This window comes from Mytilus trossulus, chromosome 2, assembly GCF_036588685.1.
Source record: "Mytilus trossulus isolate FHL-02 chromosome 2, PNRI_Mtr1.1.1.hap1, whole genome shotgun sequence".
NCBI classification, from domain to species: Eukaryota; Metazoa; Mollusca; class Bivalvia; order Mytilida; family Mytilidae; genus Mytilus; species Mytilus trossulus.
The window spans coordinates 60928840-60950614 of NC_086374.1; the positions used below are offsets into that span (position 1 = coordinate 60928840).

Below are 21775 nucleotides of genomic sequence, written 5' to 3' on the forward strand. Positions count from 1 at the left end.
GTGATTTTGTTGCATTGGTTTCTTCTTTTCTGTGATTGGAAGAATTGCACATATATTATAATTGAACTGCATCATCAATTTATCACCCAACTTAACTAGCTTGTTGGTGTAACCTAACCTTCTATGACAAAAGGCTGTGTTCTATCTGAAAGAAAGCCTTTCATTCAAGCAATCTGGTTTCCTTTGTGTCTATACTGATCAGGTTTATAAATAAAGAGACTTTGGCTTACTTTGCCGAATGCATTCGAGAAATCTACGATGAGGCAGTTTGTTTTTTGTCCATTGTCAATGTTCTTCGTGCTGTCCTCGATGAACTCCATTAGTTATACCTCGCATGCCAATTGTTTTCTAAATCCATGCTGCATTTGTAGAGGATGTTATTCTTATCTCCATGGTTCATTATGTGGCTGGCAACTACATGCTTCAGCATTTTGCAGGAGATGGAGGTAATATGTACATGTCTATAATTAATAGCTTTGAAATGTTTGCCTTTCTTTGAAACTAGGCATACACTTGCTGTTTTCCAGTGACATATGTTCTTCTATATATCATTGTTAGGATTGATGTTACTAGTAATGCCATCTCTTGCAATACTCTATGTGTTAAATTGCATGGGCTCTCTGCTTTATGTAGGTTTAGTGTTTCTAGTAGCTTTTTTATTCCACCTTTCTGTTATGATAATGTCTGTCGCTGTTTCAAAGTTACCAAAAGGTTTTCGTTCGAGTTACTATATATTTTATCTGTTGTTTGTGATTATATGTCTGACCCTTTAATACTTTGAAAAAAGGCAACAGTAGATTACCGGTGTTTAAAAGACATAAATCGATTGGGAGAAAACAAATCCGGGTTACAAACTAAAACCGAGGGAAACACATCAACTGAATTTATTCAACATATCATACTCTTAACTTGTCTGTCACCTTTTTGCTGGGTCCGTTTACAACTGTTTTAGCATCATATGTTGCCCCTTTCTATCAGTAATTGTCTGAAGTGCCGAAAATACGGTGCAAGGTGCTAACAGTTAATATTATTTTATTTTTTTGTCATTGCGTATGTAACTTTACTATTGTTTATACTTAAGTTTCTATTAGAGATAACATTATATTAGATATTTAAATTTAGATTGGACACGGCATTATTACTATACATATTCACCAAATGGATCTTAATTTCACTTTAACAAAGAAAGTCCATATATATTTAACGGTGATTTAATTAATCATTCACATTTAATTAACCCATTTAATTTGAAACATATGTTTATTGTTCCCGCTCATTTACTCAGGGTAAAAGCTTAAACATAATTCTTTTGTTTCGTCGTTAATCAGTCCATTTACCTCAAAACAATAGAAAAATCAAATATTTACCGAATGGAAATTATGGTGGACGAAAAATGAAAAGTTGTGTTTCTCATACAATACTGTATGTTGTTGTCTTTACAACTGCTGGTAGGTATAAAGTTAAGTTATAAGACTTCTTTGAAAGACAAAATGTAAATTGTAATCAACTACGAATGGAAATTAAACAAACAGAGTATCTTGTAATATATCGGTTGCACAAAACGACCAACCATGGTAAGCCATTCTTTCAATTTTGAATTCCCATTCATGCTAAATATTTTCGATCTATGAGTTTGAATGTCCTTCTGGTGTCTTTCGTGCCACTTTTATAGAGGACTTCACACCATACACCAACGACATGCAATGTGCAAGAAGACGCCATTTCGTACCATGCTAATATTAAAATATACAGATTTTCAATGAAGAAAATACACAAAAACACCTTTTAAATCTTGCTTCAAAGCCAAATAAATATTAATTCCCTATTAAGACACACTGATTAAACATCAAAACTTTTTATTTTTTAGCAAAACGCTAAAAAGAAGGATTGTGAAAAAGTATAAAGCATTATGTGACATGCCACTTTTTATTGAAAACTGGCAACTGGAATCATATTTCATCAATGTATTTCTATATTTGACATTTTGACCGGTTTTGTTTGTTGACCGATTTAACTGCTTTTATACTTTTCACCATTTAATATATAACGTTATTAAAACATGAGACCTACATATAAATGCGCACCTATCAAAAATATTAATTGATGAGTTTACAATCAATAAGAAGGCGCGAACGGAACAAACTATTAAAGGGCATACGATCCAGTTTTGATCCCGTATTTACAGTTTGATAAAAATGTCCATATAGGCTATTTTTGGCCTGATTAAATCAAATATGTAATAAAAATATACCTTAATGTGCTACTTTTTGGGCTAAATGAGGTCGAAATTTTGTATGTTTGCTCAAAATTCGGATTTGTGGCCGCATTTTTCCTTTCGAAAGAAAGACAACTTTTTTGTTTTAAAAGATAAGCACAAATTGTTTTTGTTAAATAATTTGCAATTTCTGTATTTTATAAGTATCCTAAAGTGTATGCACTTTTTATTCAGAAATAAATCATATTTATCAAATGGTCATGAATTGAAAAAAAAATCGTCTTTTTTTGCTGTATATTTATCAAAATTAAAAAAATTTGCACTATTTACAGTTTTTTAAAATTTGGTCCGCACAATCTCCCTGCAAAATGAAACAAAATGTCGTTTTAAGAAATAGGGGTCCATGCACTCGTTTTCAAATTAAATCAGTTTGAAGGATAAAAATCAGTAGATAATAGTAAATCTAGAAAGTGTGAATTACTTTATAGAGAATATTTTTGTTTTGTTTGTTTCCTCTCTTTTATTCTAAAATTGCCTAACGATATGCCATTTTGTATTATCAATAGTTGTAGCTTATGAAATCGGTCTCAAAATTCAGCGATAAAAATATTAATTGAATTCGTGTTTTCAGTAAACGGATGTACATTTGACAGTGGTCTTATTGGTACATGGAACAGCAATGCATATGGAACAATCACCATAACCAGTAATACACTAACTTTAGGAGAACATGCATTCCAGATAAACAGTAAAACGTCTACCGATTGGACATGCTTTAATGATGCTACTTCTCCATATATTATATTGCAGTAAGTATAATACAAAAGTAGCGGGAGAGCCCTCATTTAAATAATAATTTAAAGAAAATTAAGAAAAACGATGGTCATTTTGTCAAAAGATTTAAAGGAACATTGAATACATATAATATTTAGCAGGATCATAATGTTTGGATAATAAGTATATGAAACTATATAACTGAACTCAAACTACACATATATTTTTTGTGTTACTGAAACTCCGGAAATATGGTATCTTTGTAAACTTTTGACTACAACAAAAGAAGTGCAAGCGTTTGTTTAAACTTTTGGGCAACTTTTTGTATTCCTTATTCTATATAAAAGTGTCTTAATTTTGAAATCTTGAAGACTCACATAGGCTTATTTACTTATTGTCGACTTGTTATAAAACCCCTTTATAAAGTAAGTAGAACATTTATTTTTTTAATTACAGGTCGGAACTTTTTCAATATTTTTCTACATCATCCTACGCTTATATATGTATGAATATTCAAGCCGAAAATTCCAACAGCTATTATTTCTATATGCACTCACGTAAGTATGAACTTCAGCCAAAATAATCATGGAAATAAATAATCTTTTAATTAAGCCCCAGTCACACTGTCAATTTTAACTACGTTTAAAAATTCTACGTTTCAACTACGTTTTGAACAAAAATGTCGCGTTATTTTGCAAAATAGGTTTTACTAGGTTTGTGCTACGTTCTAATCACGTTTGCTACGTATTAGAACGTGTAGATCCACGTTTTCACCACGCATTGCTACTTTTCAATAGGTAGTTAGCACGTTTTGTTGCGTTCCGCTTAACTTTGATACGTATTTACTAGGTTTCTATTTCGTTACTTTCGCTACGATTGTTGGTTGAATTTTCAAAACATACGGTCCCCATACGGAGCAGGCCCAGTTTTGTACAAAGGATCACTACGTTTCGATACGCTTCGTTGTACGTATATTCCCGTTTCGCTACGCTGTCAGTCAAAACTTAGTATTACGTAGCAGTGTGACTGGGGCTTTATGTGCATTCAATCCATGACAATAAGAAAGAGAAGATACAACATACACTACCGTAGTTTTTCTTAAAGTCAACCGAACTTTTGATTCGCCTAGGGTGATTGAAGGTTCGAACTCCAGCCGAGTCAATCCAAAGACTTGCATAATAAAGTATCTTCAATCAAGTATCTATTGTCCTCTCGAAGACATCATGATGAACGGTTTCGTATAAAGTAGAGTTGGTACTCATATCAAATTTGAAATTGCTTATCCTGAATATGCATCTAATATTTGTTACTGGATGTTAAAGAGCTATCTACATATCTTTTTTTAAATGCATTTTGAATTGTAAAAAAATTCAGTCTGAATTTAACAACTAGATCTTAAATATGATAAAACGAATAGAGAGAAACTGTATTAATAATGTTTTGACTTTTGTATTGCCTGTTTAATGTCAATTGCAAATATGTCATATGAATGCTGGAAAGTCAGAGCTTATAATTTGTTTTTGATCCGATAGTAATTTCATCTTTTATCTCTCTATATTTACATAAAAGCCAAAAAGCAACGTCTCTACAAATCTGATTTAGTTTATATCTATTTTTTATTATAGCTAAAAATAACCAGTTTTCTAACGAACGTATAAATGTTTATGCTGCCACAGCAACGCCTGGGAATCCTGCTGTAGCATTGTGTACAGATACGCCATCTACCGCGGAATTCATTAGCATGGTGAAAATAGGTATTATAATTATATGTACAAGTTTAACCTGTTTGAAAAAAAGATATGGAGTGCTTCATATTACATAACTCAACGTCTGCTTTTGTTTTTGTTTCTGTGATTTTTGTGATAGCTGTTTTTTTGTACTGTTTTGAAAGTTTTAAACATCGAAGGAACGCATATGCTAACAAATCTATCATTTTCGCATGTTTTATAAGAGATTAAATTGGGTTTACATAATAGATAAAAATGGACAAAATATGCAGAGTAAAAGGCACAACAAATGAAGAAAAAATAATTTAAGTCTAAAAATTAGAGATAAAGAAATGAATAGACCCTCTTATCCAGACCATCTTACATATATGCAATGACTAATAATATGATATTAACATCATGCATATCAAACATGGGAAATAGTGTGAATAAAACTATCTGTATCATATAGTTTATAACAAAGGAAATGCGTTAAAATAAATGTAACTAATGTTGACTTTGAACGCCTACTATTCAATACTGTAAGGCTGTGTATGGCTGAGTATAGTTTCTCCTTATTTTCATTACGATTTTCTGACCCCCCACCCCCCCTCAATTTAATAACTCATTAAAACCAATAACATCTTAGCCACACCAAAAAACAAGTTATCAAATCTAACTGCTGTTTATCAATGATTTTAGAATATCGAATGTATCTAAAAGCTTCGAACTAAGGTGCATGGCAACACGTATTACTATATCATACCCATTGGATTTGAACATGTTTTACACTTTACTAAGTAATAATAAAAATATTAAGAAATAAAAGAAGGTACTATGTATACGTTAATGAGACAACAACCGAAATCTCAAATAAGTCAAAAGATGTATAAAAGTCAACATACGATCTATACATATAGCACAAAATTGACCAATTTCTAGAACTTTTTTGTCACGCCAGTATAACACCTATCAAATATCAGCCATCAGTGCCTACTATCCTTTAACTGATTAAAACACAACACCGTCATTTTAAAACAGCAAAAAGTAATAAAAAAGATCAAAACAAAACCAAACCAGTAAGAATACATTTTACATTTGAAGACAACCATTGCAACCATTGACGATGCATCTGACATGGGATAAGGCACATGTGTAGTTTGTCGTGGGAAGTTGAGGTTGAACTGTTTTTGGATCAGTGGAATTAACAAATGTGAAAGAAAGAATTTATATTCATTGCAAAACAATTTTGAGACATGCAGAACATCGAGTGTCAACCATTAAAATGACTTTCTTCTTTGATTAATTTGATTTTGGCCAGTTGTGCAAACATATCTCTTTAAATAGAGTATTGTCTGGTGAGGAAATAATGGTAATCGTATTTATCATTATAAATTAATTTCGTAAGTATGACCTGTGCATCCAACATCAACACTTTTGCTGCCTATATTTTGAGTAATTCATTATTTAATACTTTTATTACAGGTTCTGAAGAAAATGCTTTGACCGATTGTCCATACCCGCTACACAGAAACTTTACCTACATCTTCAATGATGGCAATGGAGACAAGTGCACTGCAAACAGTTTTATATCTGCCTGTCCTGGACAACAAGAGATGAACTTTGACTATACGAAGTGTGCTGAGCGTATTGCATACTCCTGTAAGTGAAAACATGTAATTTGGAACACTAAAATAATTTTCTTAATTATATTGTATAATTAGGTATAGGAAGATGTGGTATGAGTGCCAATGAGACAATTCTCCATCCAAATAACAATTTATAAAAGTAAACCATTATAGGTCAAGGTGTAACAGTAAATTTGGTCGGGTAGTAAAATCTGTCCGCCAGACTTTTTTTCCTAGGAAATCAAGTCCATGATCATTATTTTACTAGGAACCTAAGTCACAGGACAAATTTTCCTAGGAAAATAAGTCCATAGGTAGTAAAATATGTCCGGAACTTATTTTCTAAGGTAGAATTGTCCTACGATGTTATACTAGTATTTTTTTTCATATTATAACAATTATTGAAAATAAAAAAATCATATTTTTTAGTTAGGATTTGAAAGTTTCATTATTTTTCCCCTTTTTAAAATAAAGGAAAGTGGCGTAATAACCAAGGAATGTTAATGACATGGACATGAGGAAAATAAGTCTGGGGACATATATTTTAATAAAATATTAATACACAACGCTATAACCGAATATTGAAACATAACATTTATATTGATCTTTTAAAACAAAGGTCATGGACGATTTTACCAAGCCAAAAATTATTGACAGGGACACGATTTTCCTACGAAAATTAGTCTGAGGACATCACTTGTATTGATATTATAACACAACTCTAAAACTGAATATTGAAACATTACATTTATATTTATCTTTTAAAATAAAGGTCTGACATTTTACTTAGCAATATTATTGACATGGACATGATTTCCTAGGAAAATTAGTCTGGGAACGTACATTTCATTAAATTTGTAATGCCCGAGCTCTTGATCCGAACAATATTTTAAAACATAAAAATTGCATTTTCATGTAAATAATTCGTTTCATTAAAACATTCCTTTTAGAATACAGGACATGGGTGAATTTACCTAGGAGTATTAATGACATGGACAAAAATTCCTGGGAAAGTTAGTCTGGGAACATAAACTTTATTAAAAGAATTGCTACACAACTCTTTATAACAATATCAAAAGATAACATTTTTATTTACCTTTAAAAACAAAAGGGCATGGACGTTTTTACCTAGGAATATTAATGACACGGACATGACTTCCTAGGAAAATTAGTCTGTGGACATACATTTTATAAAAAATATAAATACAAAACTCATAAGTTTCCATTGTTTTAACGTAAATGATTTCATTCATTAATATTTTTCCTATAAAGAGGACATGGACGTGTTTACCTAGGAATATTAATGACATGGACTAGAATACCTAGGAAAATTAGTCAGAGGACATAAATTACTTACATCGGACAAAAAAATACAAGTAAATTTTGTAACCATGGACTTTTTCTACTAGTTATATGTGTCCGCCCAGACATATTTTACCAGGACAAATTTATCTCTTACAAAGGTACTGATTTCAACACGGGATCTTGGCTCACACCGAACAACAAGCTATAAAGGGCCCCTAGATATTAAGTGTAACACCATTTAAACGGAAAAACCAACGGTATAATCTATAAAAAAAACCGAGAAACGAGAAACATATATAAATTACATACTACTGTACTGAAAACTAATGTACATCAGATTCCTGATTTAGGACAAATGCAAACATTTGCAGCGGGATTAAACATTTTAATGGTACCAAACCTTCTCCCTTTTACTGAGACAATTATAGTATAACATCACAACATAGAAAAACACACGATAAAATATCAATTGAAAGGCTTAACTCAATTCAAAAACGTAAATTAACACTCTATGAACGATTTAATTTGAGATGTTTGCTTGATGTATACACAACATTCCCTGTTACTATGCAGTTTCTCGTTTCACTAGATACTATCAGGGACAACAATCTATAAAATCTTAAATTACGTTTCAGTACCTACATTTGTTAAACTTACTTTCGTGAAATTTTCACGCCTTTCTCAAAAAATGAAAAGAAAAATAAACAAGCAAAAACTCAAACAAAAACAACAACAAAAAACACTAAAAGAACCTGAAAAAAAACCAACAACAATAAAACAAAAAACTTCACTACTGTATTCATGCAATAATGTAACTGCCAAAAGTATAATCATTTCTTATCAAAAAGATGTTTTCAATGAAAGTTAAGTAATGTTCATATATATTTTGTAGCTGAAGGAAGAATTGGTTGTGTTGCCACTATAGATGATGGCTCAGGCACTCTATACACATCGCTGTATAATTATGATGCCAGTGTAAATGGGTTAACTACTTTTAGATTTACATGCGCTGTACGTAAGATCATAGATTAAACACGACACGTTTCAATTTAATGTACATTTCCTGAAATAAAAATAAATGTGCAAAATTCAAAAATAAAGAAATAGAAAGAAATCTTCTGCATGACCAAAGAACTGTAATGTGTATGCATAAATGAATAGGAACTGATTTCTCTTTCAGTAACACTTGTCAAATTGAGACCACCTTCGGTTTATTTTGTGGAGTATTTAATTTTATATGTAGAATTTTATGGACTATTTATGGTAGTTTTTTCGTCGTTTTAGAAAAGGATAGAAAGATGTAACATGTACTGAAATAATAAATTAATTTGAAAGATATTTGCTATTGTCAATTACCTCCAGCACATCTAAATATTAATGTAAGTAATATTTTTCTACTGAAGGCTGTTCAGGGTGTGACGTCAGGAGATGTACAAGTTAGTTATGCGAAGAAACGATGTGATGCCGATCAGCCTTACAGCTCTAGACCTCCTGATGGTGCTCTACTGACACTCACGCCTAACGGTAAGGTCAGCAACTCTTATCCGATATGAAAATCACAGAAGTTGTTAATTGAGAGGTCTAGATCGCTAGAATTCTGTATGAAAAAAGAAGACTTGGTACGATTTCGAATCAGACAACTCTCCACCAAATGACATAGAAGTAAACAATTAAAGGTCATCGTACGGCCTTCAACAATGATTTGACCCCATACCGCAATAAAGGTATGGGTCTGACAAAAGTATAACAATTTAAACGAGAAAACTAACGACGTGATTTATGTACAAAACAATGTACGATAACAATTTTTTTTAAATGAAACAACAAACGACAACCACAGTCTCTATCATAATAACTTGTGACATGCACATCTAGAATTACACTAGGTTACTGTCTCTAAATCCTCAATATAACTGGGACAGTGGTGTGAATGTTCATAAGTACATAATAGCAATACTTAGTTTGTTGGTGCATAGTAATATCCGAAATACAAGTAAACATGCTCCTGTGAAGTTGACTTAAAGACACAAGGAACCGCAGTGCATTGTGGACTACTTCGCGTTAATAAAGCCTACGTAGGATTACATAATAGCACATAGAATATGGTTCAAAAGAGTCATTTTGTGTTGAGTATATGTCGGAAACTCATCTACGTAATATAAAACATAAAATATATTTATCAAATTCTTCAACTGATATGCGCAGATTTAAAGTACATTTTTCCTCAGTTTCCACATTTGAGTTTGTTTTTGTCATGTCAAAGTAGTATTAAAAGAGCAGATTTTATTATATGAGATAGACCGGTGCATTAATATCAAGTGAAATGAAAACGCATTGACCATTCCAGTAAAACTCATTTGAACCCTTAAAACCTAGTAAACATATTTTAATGTATAGAATTATTTATTTGATACTGAATGATCTATAAATGTTCGTATCATGTAAAGATACGTCTTTTCAAAATCGGTGCTCTTTCAAGAAACACGGAGAAGAATACGGCATCGAAATCTTCATTGATATCAAATATTACAGCCAGCGTTTTGTATGAAAATGACATATGGTTTATCTGCGATGAGTAATTGACTTTTTGGTTATATCTGTTTTAAAATGATTACATTTGAATTAGTATTCATTATTCTGAATAATTCGTAGGGCTTTTTTTTTCAAATTTTGAGAATGGATTTACGCTTAAACAATGATAGAGCAATGTTCAGGGCGTGTGATAACACAATAATTTCTATAAAGGGCAGACAACATTTAAGCTTTACTTTTTTAGGGCATAATTCCACCTTGCCTAACGGCTCTGGAAATTTGTACCTCTCAACCGGCAAATACCCCTTGTAAGCATGATATATTTGTATAAAATCTTTTTGTGGACTTTCATTAACCTTTGGAATAACAGATGTAGGTTTCAAAATATAAAATCTATGTTGTGTCAAAATGAAAAAAAAATTTGTTAATTTAAAAATGGAAGTTGTTTTGTGATTTCCAATTAAAAACTCCCCAACAGAGATAAACTGACGTACACGTAAATAAACAAGTCACTGCATGGCCTTCAATAATTAGCAAAATCTATACCACACAGAGAGTTATAGAAGGTCCCGAAATGTTAAATGAAACGCAATTCAAATCAGAAAACTAATGGCCTGATTTATGATGATAAACAGCAACAAAAACAACCAGTGAATTGTCGACTGATTAATTTATAACTTTTTATTTCAAAAGAGGTTCACATTTGAATTAAATTTTGATAAATTACGATTAAACATCTATAAAAACAGACGAAAGTGAAACACAAGTTTGGCTTTTCCTTATCTTCATATATTTGGCTTCCTTTCATTTTTAGCTTTGCCAGCAATCAATGATTTAAAAAACATTTTTTTTTCAACTTTGGCCTCACGAAGATATAGAAACGCCAGCAGGTCAGACACAAATAAACATGTATTTGACATTTGTATACATAAAAAATGACCTGAATAATGTCACATATCAATCATTACTTAACACTTCAAACAATTATATATCTCTGTATGGATATGTTAAAATGGAGATACTTATTATAAGGAGGTGAAAACTTGACGCAACAAATGAACAAAACAAAACAAAACAAAAGATCGTTGTGACTTAGAGTTCTTTTAACGACACCCAAAAATGTTAATACTATATCTATGATAGAAAAATTTCTGTTACAGGTACTTGTGGTGAGTAAATTAAAAAAAAAAATCTTACTACCTTTTTATGTTAAGAAAACTGTTACTTTTTTGTAATTTATCAGAAATGGTTGTTTCTATTATTCCATATTATCAACATTACTACAGCGTAAAAATATTACTAACAAATATGCTAACAGTCAGTTTCAAAATCTAAAAAAGTGAAGATCTGCTTTTTAAAAAAACAATATTTAAGCCAAGTTGTGAAGCAACAAAGCCGACATAAGATATGTTAAATGCAGTTCGACCGAACAATAGTACATATAACATAGTAACAAACCCGACATAAGATATGTTAAATGCAGTTCGACCGAACAATAGTACATATACATAGTAACAAATCCGACATAAGATATGTTAAATGCAGTTCGACCGAACAATAGTACATATACATAGTAACAAATCCGACATAAGATATGTTAAATGCAGTTCGACCAAACAATAGTACATATTACATAGATATGTTAAATGTAGTTCGACCGAACACTAGTACATATTACATAGATATGTTAAATGTAGTTCGACCGAACAATAGTACATATTAAATAGATATGTTAAATGCAGTTCGACCGAACAATAGTACATTTACATAGTAACAAACCCGACATAAGATATGTTAAATGCAGTTCGACCAAACAATAGTACATATACATAGTAACAAATCCGACATTAGATATGTTAAATGCAGTTCGACCAAACAATAGTACATATAACATAGATATGTTAAATGCAGTTCGACCGAACAATAGTACATAAACATAGTAACAAACCCGACATAAGATATGTTAAATGCAGTTCGACCAAACAATAGTACATATTACATAGATATGTTAAACGTAGTTCGACCGAACAATATTACATATTACATAGATATGTTAAATGCAGTTCGACCGAACAATAGTACATATTACATAGATATGTTAAATGTAGTTCGACCGAACAATAGTACATATTACATAGATATGTTAAATGCAGTTCGACCGAACAATGGTACATATTACATAGATATGTTAAATGCAGTTCGACCGAACAATAGTACATATTACATAGATATGTTAAATGTAGTTCGACCGAACAATAGTACATATTACATAGATATGTTAAATGTAGTTCGACTGAACAATAGTACATATTACATAGATATGTTAAATGCAGTTCGACCGAACAATAGTACATATTACATAGTAACAAACCCGACATAAGATATGTTAAATGCAGTTCGACCGAACAATAGTACATATACATAGTAACAAACCCGATATAAGATATGTTAAATGCAGTTCGACCAAACAATAGTACATATTACATAGATATGTTAAATGTAGTTCGACCGAACAATAGTACATATTACATAGATATGTTAAATGCAGTTCGACCGAACAATAGTACATATTACATAGATATGTTAAATGCAGTTCGACCGAACAATAGTACATATTACAAAGATATGTTAAATGTAGTTCGACCGAACAATAGTACATATTACATAGATATGTTAAATGCAGTTCGACCGAACAATAGTACATATTACATAGATATGTTAAATGCAGTTCGACCAAACAATAGTACATATTACATAGATATGTTAAATGCAGTTATACCGAACAATTATCTTACATATTACATAGATATGTTAAATGCAGTTCGACCGAACAATAGTACATATTACATAGATATGTTAAATATAGTTCGACCGAACAATAGTACATATTACATAGATATGTTAAATGCAGTTCGACCGAACAATAGTACATATTACATAGATATGTTAAATGCAGTTCGACCGAACAATAGTACATATTACATAGATATGTTAAATGCAGTTCGACCGAACACTAGTACATATTACATAGATATGTTAAATGCAGTTCGACCGAACAATAGTACATATTACATAGATATGTTAAATGTAGTTCGACCGAACAATAGTACATATTACATCGATATGTTAGTTGCAGTTCAACCGAACAATAGTACATATTTCATAGATTTGTTAAATGCAGTTATACCGAACAATTATCTTACATATTACATAGATATGTTAAATGCAGTTATACCGAACAATTAGCTTACATATTACATAGATATGTTAAATGCAGTTCGACCGAACAATAGTACATATTACATAGATATGTTAAATATAGTTCGACCGAACAATAGTACATATTACATAGATATGTTAAATGCAGTTCGACCGAACAATAGTACATATTACATAGATATGTTAAATGCAGTTCGACCGAACAATAGTACATATTACATAGATATGTTAAATGCAGTTCGACCGAACACTAGTACATATTACATAGATATGTTAAATGCAGTTCAACCTAACAATAGTACATATTTCATAGATTTGTTAAATGCAGTTCGACCGAACAATAGTACATAGTACATAGATATGTTAGTTGCAGTTCAACCGAAAAATAGTTCATATTTCATAGATTTGTTAAATGCAGTTCGACCGAACAATAGTACATAGTACATAGATATGTTAAATGCAGTTCGACCGAACAATAGTACATATTACATAGATATGTTTAATGCAGTTCGACCGAACAATAGTACATATTACATAGATATGTTAAATGCAGTTCGACCGAACAATAGTACATATTACATAGATATGTTAAATGCAGTTCGACCGAACAATAGTACATATTACATAGATATGTTAAATGCAGTTCGACCAATCAATAGTACATATTACATAGATATTTTACATTGTGTCATCTTTTAAAAAGGCGTATAATAGATAATGTCTCTTGAAAATAAAAAGACCACATTATCTATTTGAATACACACTCTCCCTTGACACTATTTGCGAGTATGGTCTTGAGGAAACGACGATCGTCCGTCGGAAGGGGACGATAAATGGCTGACCCGTATTCAGAGAAAGTCATATCGCTTGCACATTAAAGAAACCCTTGTAGATTTCGAAAAAGAGCACGCTAATGCCGCTACAAAGCAGCACTCGCACCGCAAAGTGGAAAGGGATTAATATAAGTTTCAATACTTTGTTTCCCAATCCACAATGTTTTGCAATTATCTTCCTCTACTTTTTTATGAACTCTTTATCACTAATTTTGTACCATTAAAAGCTTTCTTTACAAAAAAAATATTAATAAAATTGAGAAAGGAAATGGTGAATGTGTCAAAGCGACAACAACCCGACCATAGAGCTGACAACAACAAAAATATTAAGACTATTTTTTTTTTAATTTAGAAACAACAACAACGACAGAGGAAGCAACAACAACTGAGGAAATAACAACTGAAAATGACGAAACAACAACGGAGACATCTACAACAACAACAGAATCACCAATACCCATTCTAACAACCGATAGTGTTAATGTTGGTGCAATTATTGGAGGAGTACTAGGAGCCATATTATTTATAATTCTTTTGTTGTTACTGGTTCTGTACTGCATTCATAGACATAAGGTTGTTGCTAAGCAACGGGCCATCATCGACCGAAGACTTAAGTTGTTCAAGATAAAACAAGCTCAAGGATTAGGTGAGTTACACAGCATATGTTCGAAAATGTATAGTTATGTTTACTGGTCTTGATTTAGGACAGGCACATACAGAATGTGGCTAAACAACATGTTGTTCATGTCTGACATCCATAACCTTCTCTAAATGCATAGACAAATGCATGAAATATGTTTTCAATAAAATTCAAATAATTAATCAGACATAATCATTTCATATACTTACGACCTTTGCTTCTTTTAGCTTAGTCTGTTTGGAAATTTGGATATTCATTTCATACTATTATGTTGTATATAAGTAATGTTATATGATTGTTTGATATTGGTGCACCAACGGTATTAGCTTATATTATACTTCATCTACGTTGCTTTTTCATATTTATATTGATCTTTTTCGCCAGTTTGTCTGCAGTGTCAAAATGTATAGGTGTTTATCATATTGTGTGTTAGCATTAATTTTTAGTGTTTTCTTCAACAATAGTGTCATTGCCTATGTCATTTGCAACATTTAAAAAAAGTGTTAAAAGTTTTCACAACCATGTTAAGTGCTTTTAAGATTTTTTCATCTTCCACTTGTATAATAATCTGTTGGATGTAATTATGCTTTTAGAGAAAACTGGTTTAAATGACTATAAAAGTCTTTTAAGTAATCTTTCTAGAAAGTATTTATTTACGACTTTGTAATTTTGTTACCAAATTTCTTTGTTTTTAATATTATTTCCAGGTTTTGTTAGTCTGAGTTTTATTCCAATTTATATCTCAATATATGTGGTATAGAGCTTTTCTCTATTCTTTTTTCATTTATGATAGCGAGTTTTGTTTTCTGTACTTCATGGGTGCATGTAAATCTATCTCATCAGAGACCTGAGTTTCCAAATCATCATATACCGAGTTTAAATCATCTAAACATTTATTTGCATCATGTTAAAAAATATAATATTATTATCAATATCATTAATCACATTCAGTGCTTGTTGTTTTTTTCTGTTTCGTATCGATCTAATGAGTAAAGCCTTTTCAATTCAACTGATTTTTATACTTGTTTTAATGTTATAATGTTAAACCACTGTCCCAAGTTTAAAAGAGGGACGAAAGATACCAAAGGGACAGTCGTACTCATAAATCTAAAACAAACTGAAAACGCCATGGCTAAAAATGAAAAAGAAAAACAGAAAAACAATAGTACACATGACACAACATAGAAAACTAAAGAATAAACAACACGAACCCCATGATTAAAGTTGGAGGTGGCCTTCGAAGATATTTAACCCTGATACAGTATGGTGTGCCTGTCTCAAGTCAAGAGCCTGTATTCAAGTAGTTGCATGTCGTTGTGTCATGTCTGTCACATATGTTAGTCTTATAATGATTTATTGAAGGATTTATTGCTAGTGTTTAATGTAACTTTTGTCGTGACGGTCAATTTGAATTGTTGCAGGAAGCCTGAGTGTTTGGAGAGAATCTCCGACCTGGGGTAGGATAACTGATAATTCTTGTCAATTACTACCTGAGTGGTTCAACTCACAACCTCAGTGTCGACAGACTAGTAATACAGAATTAAACTATAGCCACATACACCACTCGGTCACCGAGTCCTTGCGTATGCACATTCGATAAATAATAATCACAGAACACTGTCATGTACACCTATCTTAACAACTTCTGTCGTCTTATTTATTGATTTTTCTTCAAACATTTTTGTCAATAATGGGATATATTACGTCTTCTCTGTGGTTTATGAAAGAATTAAAATATTTTTGAATATTTCAGACGATGATGACAGGATTCTTAATGAACCATCGTTAGACCCTGATTTTCCACATTACTGGGAAGCACCTAAGCAAGAACTTATACCACCCGTTGAAAAGAAAAGTATTACAAAGGGTAGGATAATTTGCTGTAGCTTATATGTTTTTAAAGAATTTTAATTGTTTGATTTTAAACGCCAATGAATCAAAATTATTGTGTTATATTCAATAAATGTTTAATTCATTAAATGTTATTGACTTTAAATAACATCAAGCTGAAATACAAGGGTGTTGTTTGGTTTATGGAAATTCGGTCCGTTGGTATGCCTCCACAATAAGTTCCACACGAGAAACGTTAACTGACCTAGAAGGCCTAGTACGTGTCTATTGAGAGTAAGTTGGAAAACAAAATGCTCTATCTGTTAATTGTTTTTAAAGTCAACATGTTGTTGTTGTTGCTAATAATAATAATAGTATCTGACAAAATGGTTCTACATTACAAAGGAAACAAGTCTATCTTTGCTCTATTCCTGAAGTTTCACATTTTGACCCAGCCATTTCGTCTTTCATCGTTTTCCTTAAATTAATTGCTGTACTTTCGGTAGCTAGACGGTGCTGTTTGACATTTAAGACTAAGACATATGGCTTAGAATTGAACGGTAGCACTGTTCATACGCAAAAATACAGTTTATCAAACCCAACCACATGTTGCGCATGTGCTATGTGACGATATATGTACTCATGCTTTGTTCGATGTTGCTTGTATATTTTGGACGTCTTTTTTCTTGTATGGAACGATTAACCGTGGCTTGTGTAGTCGACCACTTTTAGTAGTTCACGATATTTTGTTTTCTAAGTTAGTGTTTTGTAATAACATATAACCAAAACTGCCATTGTAACTGAAATACTGACGAAATTATATCCTAAAACTCATTGACATAATTGAAATATTGTAATAATACGATTACTTATAGTATCTAAATATTAGTGATACACAGTCCACACAAGGGAAATTGACTTAGAAATGCATAAATTATTAGAACTGAACTCTTCCTGAATATTAAGTTAAGTAATATTTATAATGAACTCTGTTTCAATGTAGGTCATGTAAATTTTAGTGGAATTGTATTACTGTACTGAACGAAATAATGATTTTCAGATATGATGTCACAAACAGAACTTCAGAAAGAACGAAAGAAAATCATTCCTCAATTACCCGAACCTCAAACACCGACGCCAAAATATCTCCCGTGGCCGTGGCGAACAGCTAAGAGAGCTTCAAATAAATCTGCTTTTCAGTCACAAACAGATTTGCGAAAATTTGGACCAATTCCGGAAACTACCAAAGAATGTGTAGATTTGGCTGATTATACAGTTTCCAAGTACGGGCTTAGATATGATGATACTGGTGTTGATGGTGTAAATGACAAAATATCTAGACCACCAACAAGATTCATGCCAATATCTAACTCTGAGAGAAATATGTCTCGATCGAGAACAACTATATTATCTAGGTCAGGCTCTGTTGCATCACTGCACAGATCACAATCATTGTTTGACTTGCAAACTCCAACGCCAAGGAGAATACAGTTGTCAAGAGCATCATCACTGAAATCCCTAGTTACAGAACGAACACAAACACATGTGCTTATGTCGATAAAGGAAAAGAAAGTTAACTATAAGAAAGAAATACCATCGATTATAAAGAAAAACGACACATCTGTCAGACCTGTGCCTCACTACATGTTCCCAATACGATCCAATTCATTGACTAAATTTGAAAAGGCACAATTCCAAAATCCACTTGCACAACCATTACGTCGGTCATATACTCTGTTGAGACCAATGCCTAATAGAAACCACAAAGTTGAGAACATTGAAGTTCGGAAAAAAACAAAGAAGAAGAAAATGAATAAGAAAAAGAAGAGTCCATACACAATTATTCCAACTCCTGTGCGACAAATAACACTCATTCCGCTTACTCGAAAAAACGTCACGAACAACAAAGTGAGACCATTGAAATCAAAGCCGAAAAGCAGACCACCAAAAACCACTGAAACAAATTTTGTAGTAGAAAGTCCGTCTACTAAATCACCAAAGACTACTGAAAGTATATTTACTCAAAGTCCAGGTAAAATATTTTAAATGATTTTGTCTCATTTCAAGGAAAAAATAAGCATAATTATATAAACAATAACTAATTTCAATAGGATTATTTTAATCAATTTATTTGTTAACAGGAACGACCGCTCACAAACTAAGTGAAATTTTTAAAAGCTTTTCTCTTAATTTTGTTTCTGAGCCTTTGTTTCAAGACTAAGCTAAGTTTACATTATTTTTTTAAAAAACAGTGTTTTGTATCTGAACATTGTTTGTTGCTATTTCTGCGTCATGTCCCCTTAAATTTTTAGGTTTTTGTACTTCATAGTCAATTAAAAAAAAGAGAGAATATGGTTGAATATTATTATTCTCGCTATAACAACAAACCAGTAAAAAAAAATCTTGCTGTTCTTTATCTATTACTTGTTTTATTTGCGGTCATTGTATTTCAGATACTATTATTTCAACTGTCAACACAGAAACATTACACGACAACACAGAATATCAGACAGTTTCTGAAGCAACACAACATGCTCATAATAATGTAGAGAGAATAAAGGCAGACAATTCTGAATTTCAAGGTAGTATGGAAACTTATTATAATTATCATTTTATTTTATTGGAAAAAATGATTTAGGACAGTCAAATTTATAACTTGTGATAACAATAAGTAAACTGTGCTATATTGCAAAAAGCAGTAATGATAATATGCATGCTCTAGCTTAAAAAAAATGAAGAAGATTAAACACTTAAAATAGCAAACATTCGTAGAGGAAAAGTTCTACTGATGTATCTGTATGTTTTTTTTTTTATTTTTCTAATGTTATGATACATACAATATTCTTGTGATAACAATATGTGCAAATCGTATACGTTTCATTAAAATTAATCTGTTTTGGGTTGTTGCAATCTAATGTTATCTGCATTGGTTTGTTTGTGTTGTCATGGTAATATTTCTGTGTGTCCTCGTATTTCTACAATAGTCGCTTGTATCCGAAATGTGTCTGTAAGGCATTTAGCGTTGTCCAGATTTTGTATATCTCAGCCAAGTATATAAACAGTATTTGATTGCATATTAATTAGACTCAAAATATTTACAAAGCAGATATAACTCCCTTTTTTATACTGGTTGTGATCTTGCTTCTTTTTTTTTCAATAATCTTGTATTTTTGTCTGCCTTTAGAATTGAATGAATATACAATGTTTAAAATTACCTCACTTGTCTTCTGGATTTGTCTGATTTGATTGGCTGCTGTTAATACATATGTGTTTATGTTTCAATGTTCCTGATGAAATTAAATCCAGCAGAGCTTTTCCGGCGCACGAAATAAATTGCCTGTTCATTTCATATACAATATTTTGTCCTAAAGTTTGAGTTTTGACAATTTTTGTAAACCTACTATCTGAGTTAATAAATATTTATATCCTTTAAAATTTTATAGATTCTGGAATATCAGCAGATGAGTCGTCTCTTGATAAACAACAATCGGAATATGAACAGAATACAAGTATGCAAAATGGACAAACGTCTACTCACGACTTTAATCAGAATATGACAGTTAGTGAGCAGTTAAAATTACCAAGTATTAATCTACCTCTCAAACAAGATTCTCCTGTGAGTGAGAAGGATGTACAACACAAAAAAGAAGTACTAAAATTACCACTTTTCAAAACTAAGCATAACACATCTACACGTCAATGGCGGTAAATAGGAAATTAACCTCTTCACCAATTTTAGCAGGAACAGAATGCAGCTAGTTGTGAATCAGGATTATAAAATTAACTCTAACATTAATAAAGTATAAGTATTAGCATAATTGTACAAGGATTGAACCATTATATTTATGTCCCACCTACGATAGTAGAGGGGCATTATGTTTTCTGGTCTGTGCTTCCGTTCGTCCGTTCGTCCGTCCGTCCGTCTGTCTGTTCGTTCGTCCGTAGGTCCCGCTTCATGTTAAAGTTTTTGGTCAAGGTAGTTTTTGATGAAGTTGAAGTCCAATCAAATTGAAACTTAGTATACATGTGCCCTATGATATGGTCTTTCTAATTTAAATGCAAAATTAGAGTTTTGACACCAATTTTACGGTTCACTGAACATAGAAAATGATAGTGCAAATTTCAGGTTAAAGTTTTTGATCAAGGTAGTTTTTGATAAAGTAGACGTCCAATCAACTTGAAACTTAGTATACATATTCCCTTTGATAAGATCATTCTAATTTTAATGCCACATTAGAGAATTTATTCCAATTTCACGGTCCACTAAACATAGAAAATGATAGTGCGAGTGGGGCATCCGTGTACTGTGGACACATTCTTGTTTATTTTGTTTTGATCACAACAGTTATATATTTCATTTATCAAAAACGACTGAAAATATTTTCAATTGTAGATTCAACCATACTATTTGAGGAAGTTAATATCAATCTTTAAATACAATCCAATCAAAGTTACATCTGATATTAAATAATATGTTTACATTATATATGATAAGAGTATAAATTTTGATTTTTACATTGTGTCATAGATCAAATTTATTCGTTTAGTTTATGTTCACATGTTTTTGTTGGTATGTCTTTTGATAAAGTTAAGCCATTTCAATTGCTATTTTAGAGTGTGTCTTCATGGTAGTATGAAGGTCGGCGACTTTTTAAACGTTTAAACCCGCTGCATTTGATTGCACCTGTCCTCAGTAAGGAACCTGATGTTCGTTGGTTGTTGTTTGTTGATGTGGTTCATAAGTGTTTTTCATTTTTCGTTTTTGTTTTAGATTAGACCGTTGGTTTCCCTGTTTGTATGGTTTACACTGACAATTGTGGGGTCCTTTAAAGCTTGCTGTTCGTTTGAATTGTGAGCCAATATTTCGTGTTGCCTTGTACTTTCCCGAAGCGCTGCACCACTCGAATTAAATATATAAGACTCTCAACCGTGGTGGTACCCATGAATATAATCATGGTGAAATGTGATGGATAAACGTTTAATTTCGTTTTTATCACGACTTTGTATGCAGTCGATATACTTCTTTCATGTCGATATATCATTGTATCTACCCCGTACAAAGATTATATATTTTTTTTATATCGGTGTTGATA

The 21775-nt window shown here is 31.7% G+C and overlaps 1 protein-coding gene across 1 annotated transcript; it reads left to right on the forward strand.

The window, feature by feature from the left end:
• Positions 1–1355: 1355 nt before the first annotated feature.
• On the forward strand, positions 1356–21115 carry LOC134705916 (uncharacterized). Its single transcript, XM_063564631.1, has 12 exons — positions 1356–1448; positions 2847–3024; positions 3446–3546; positions 4615–4743; positions 6181–6357; positions 8521–8639; positions 9032–9152; positions 14565–14858; positions 16606–16719; positions 17743–18714; positions 19136–19264; positions 20126–21115. The coding sequence occupies exons 1-12, from the start codon at positions 1394–1396 to the stop codon at positions 20389–20391; spliced, it is 2655 nt and encodes an 884-aa protein (XP_063420701.1). The 5' UTR covers positions 1356–1393; the 3' UTR covers positions 20392–21115.
• Positions 21116–21775: the final 660 nt, after the last annotated feature.

What these genes read in the sequence shown, in the direction of transcription:
- LOC134705916 (XM_063564631.1), top strand. Translation starts at nt 1,394, where the DNA reads ATGAAAAGTTGTGTTTCTCATACAATACTGTATGTTGTTGTCTTTACA. An exon ending in TTATTTCTATATGCACTCAC is followed by an intron (nt 3,547 to 4,614) that starts GTAAGTATGAAC and finishes TTTTTATTATAG; the next exon opens with CTAAAAATAACCAGTTTTCT. An exon ending in CATTAGCATGGTGAAAATAG is followed by an intron (nt 4,744 to 6,180) that starts GTATTATAATTA and finishes CTTTTATTACAG; the next exon opens with GTTCTGAAGAAAATGCTTTG.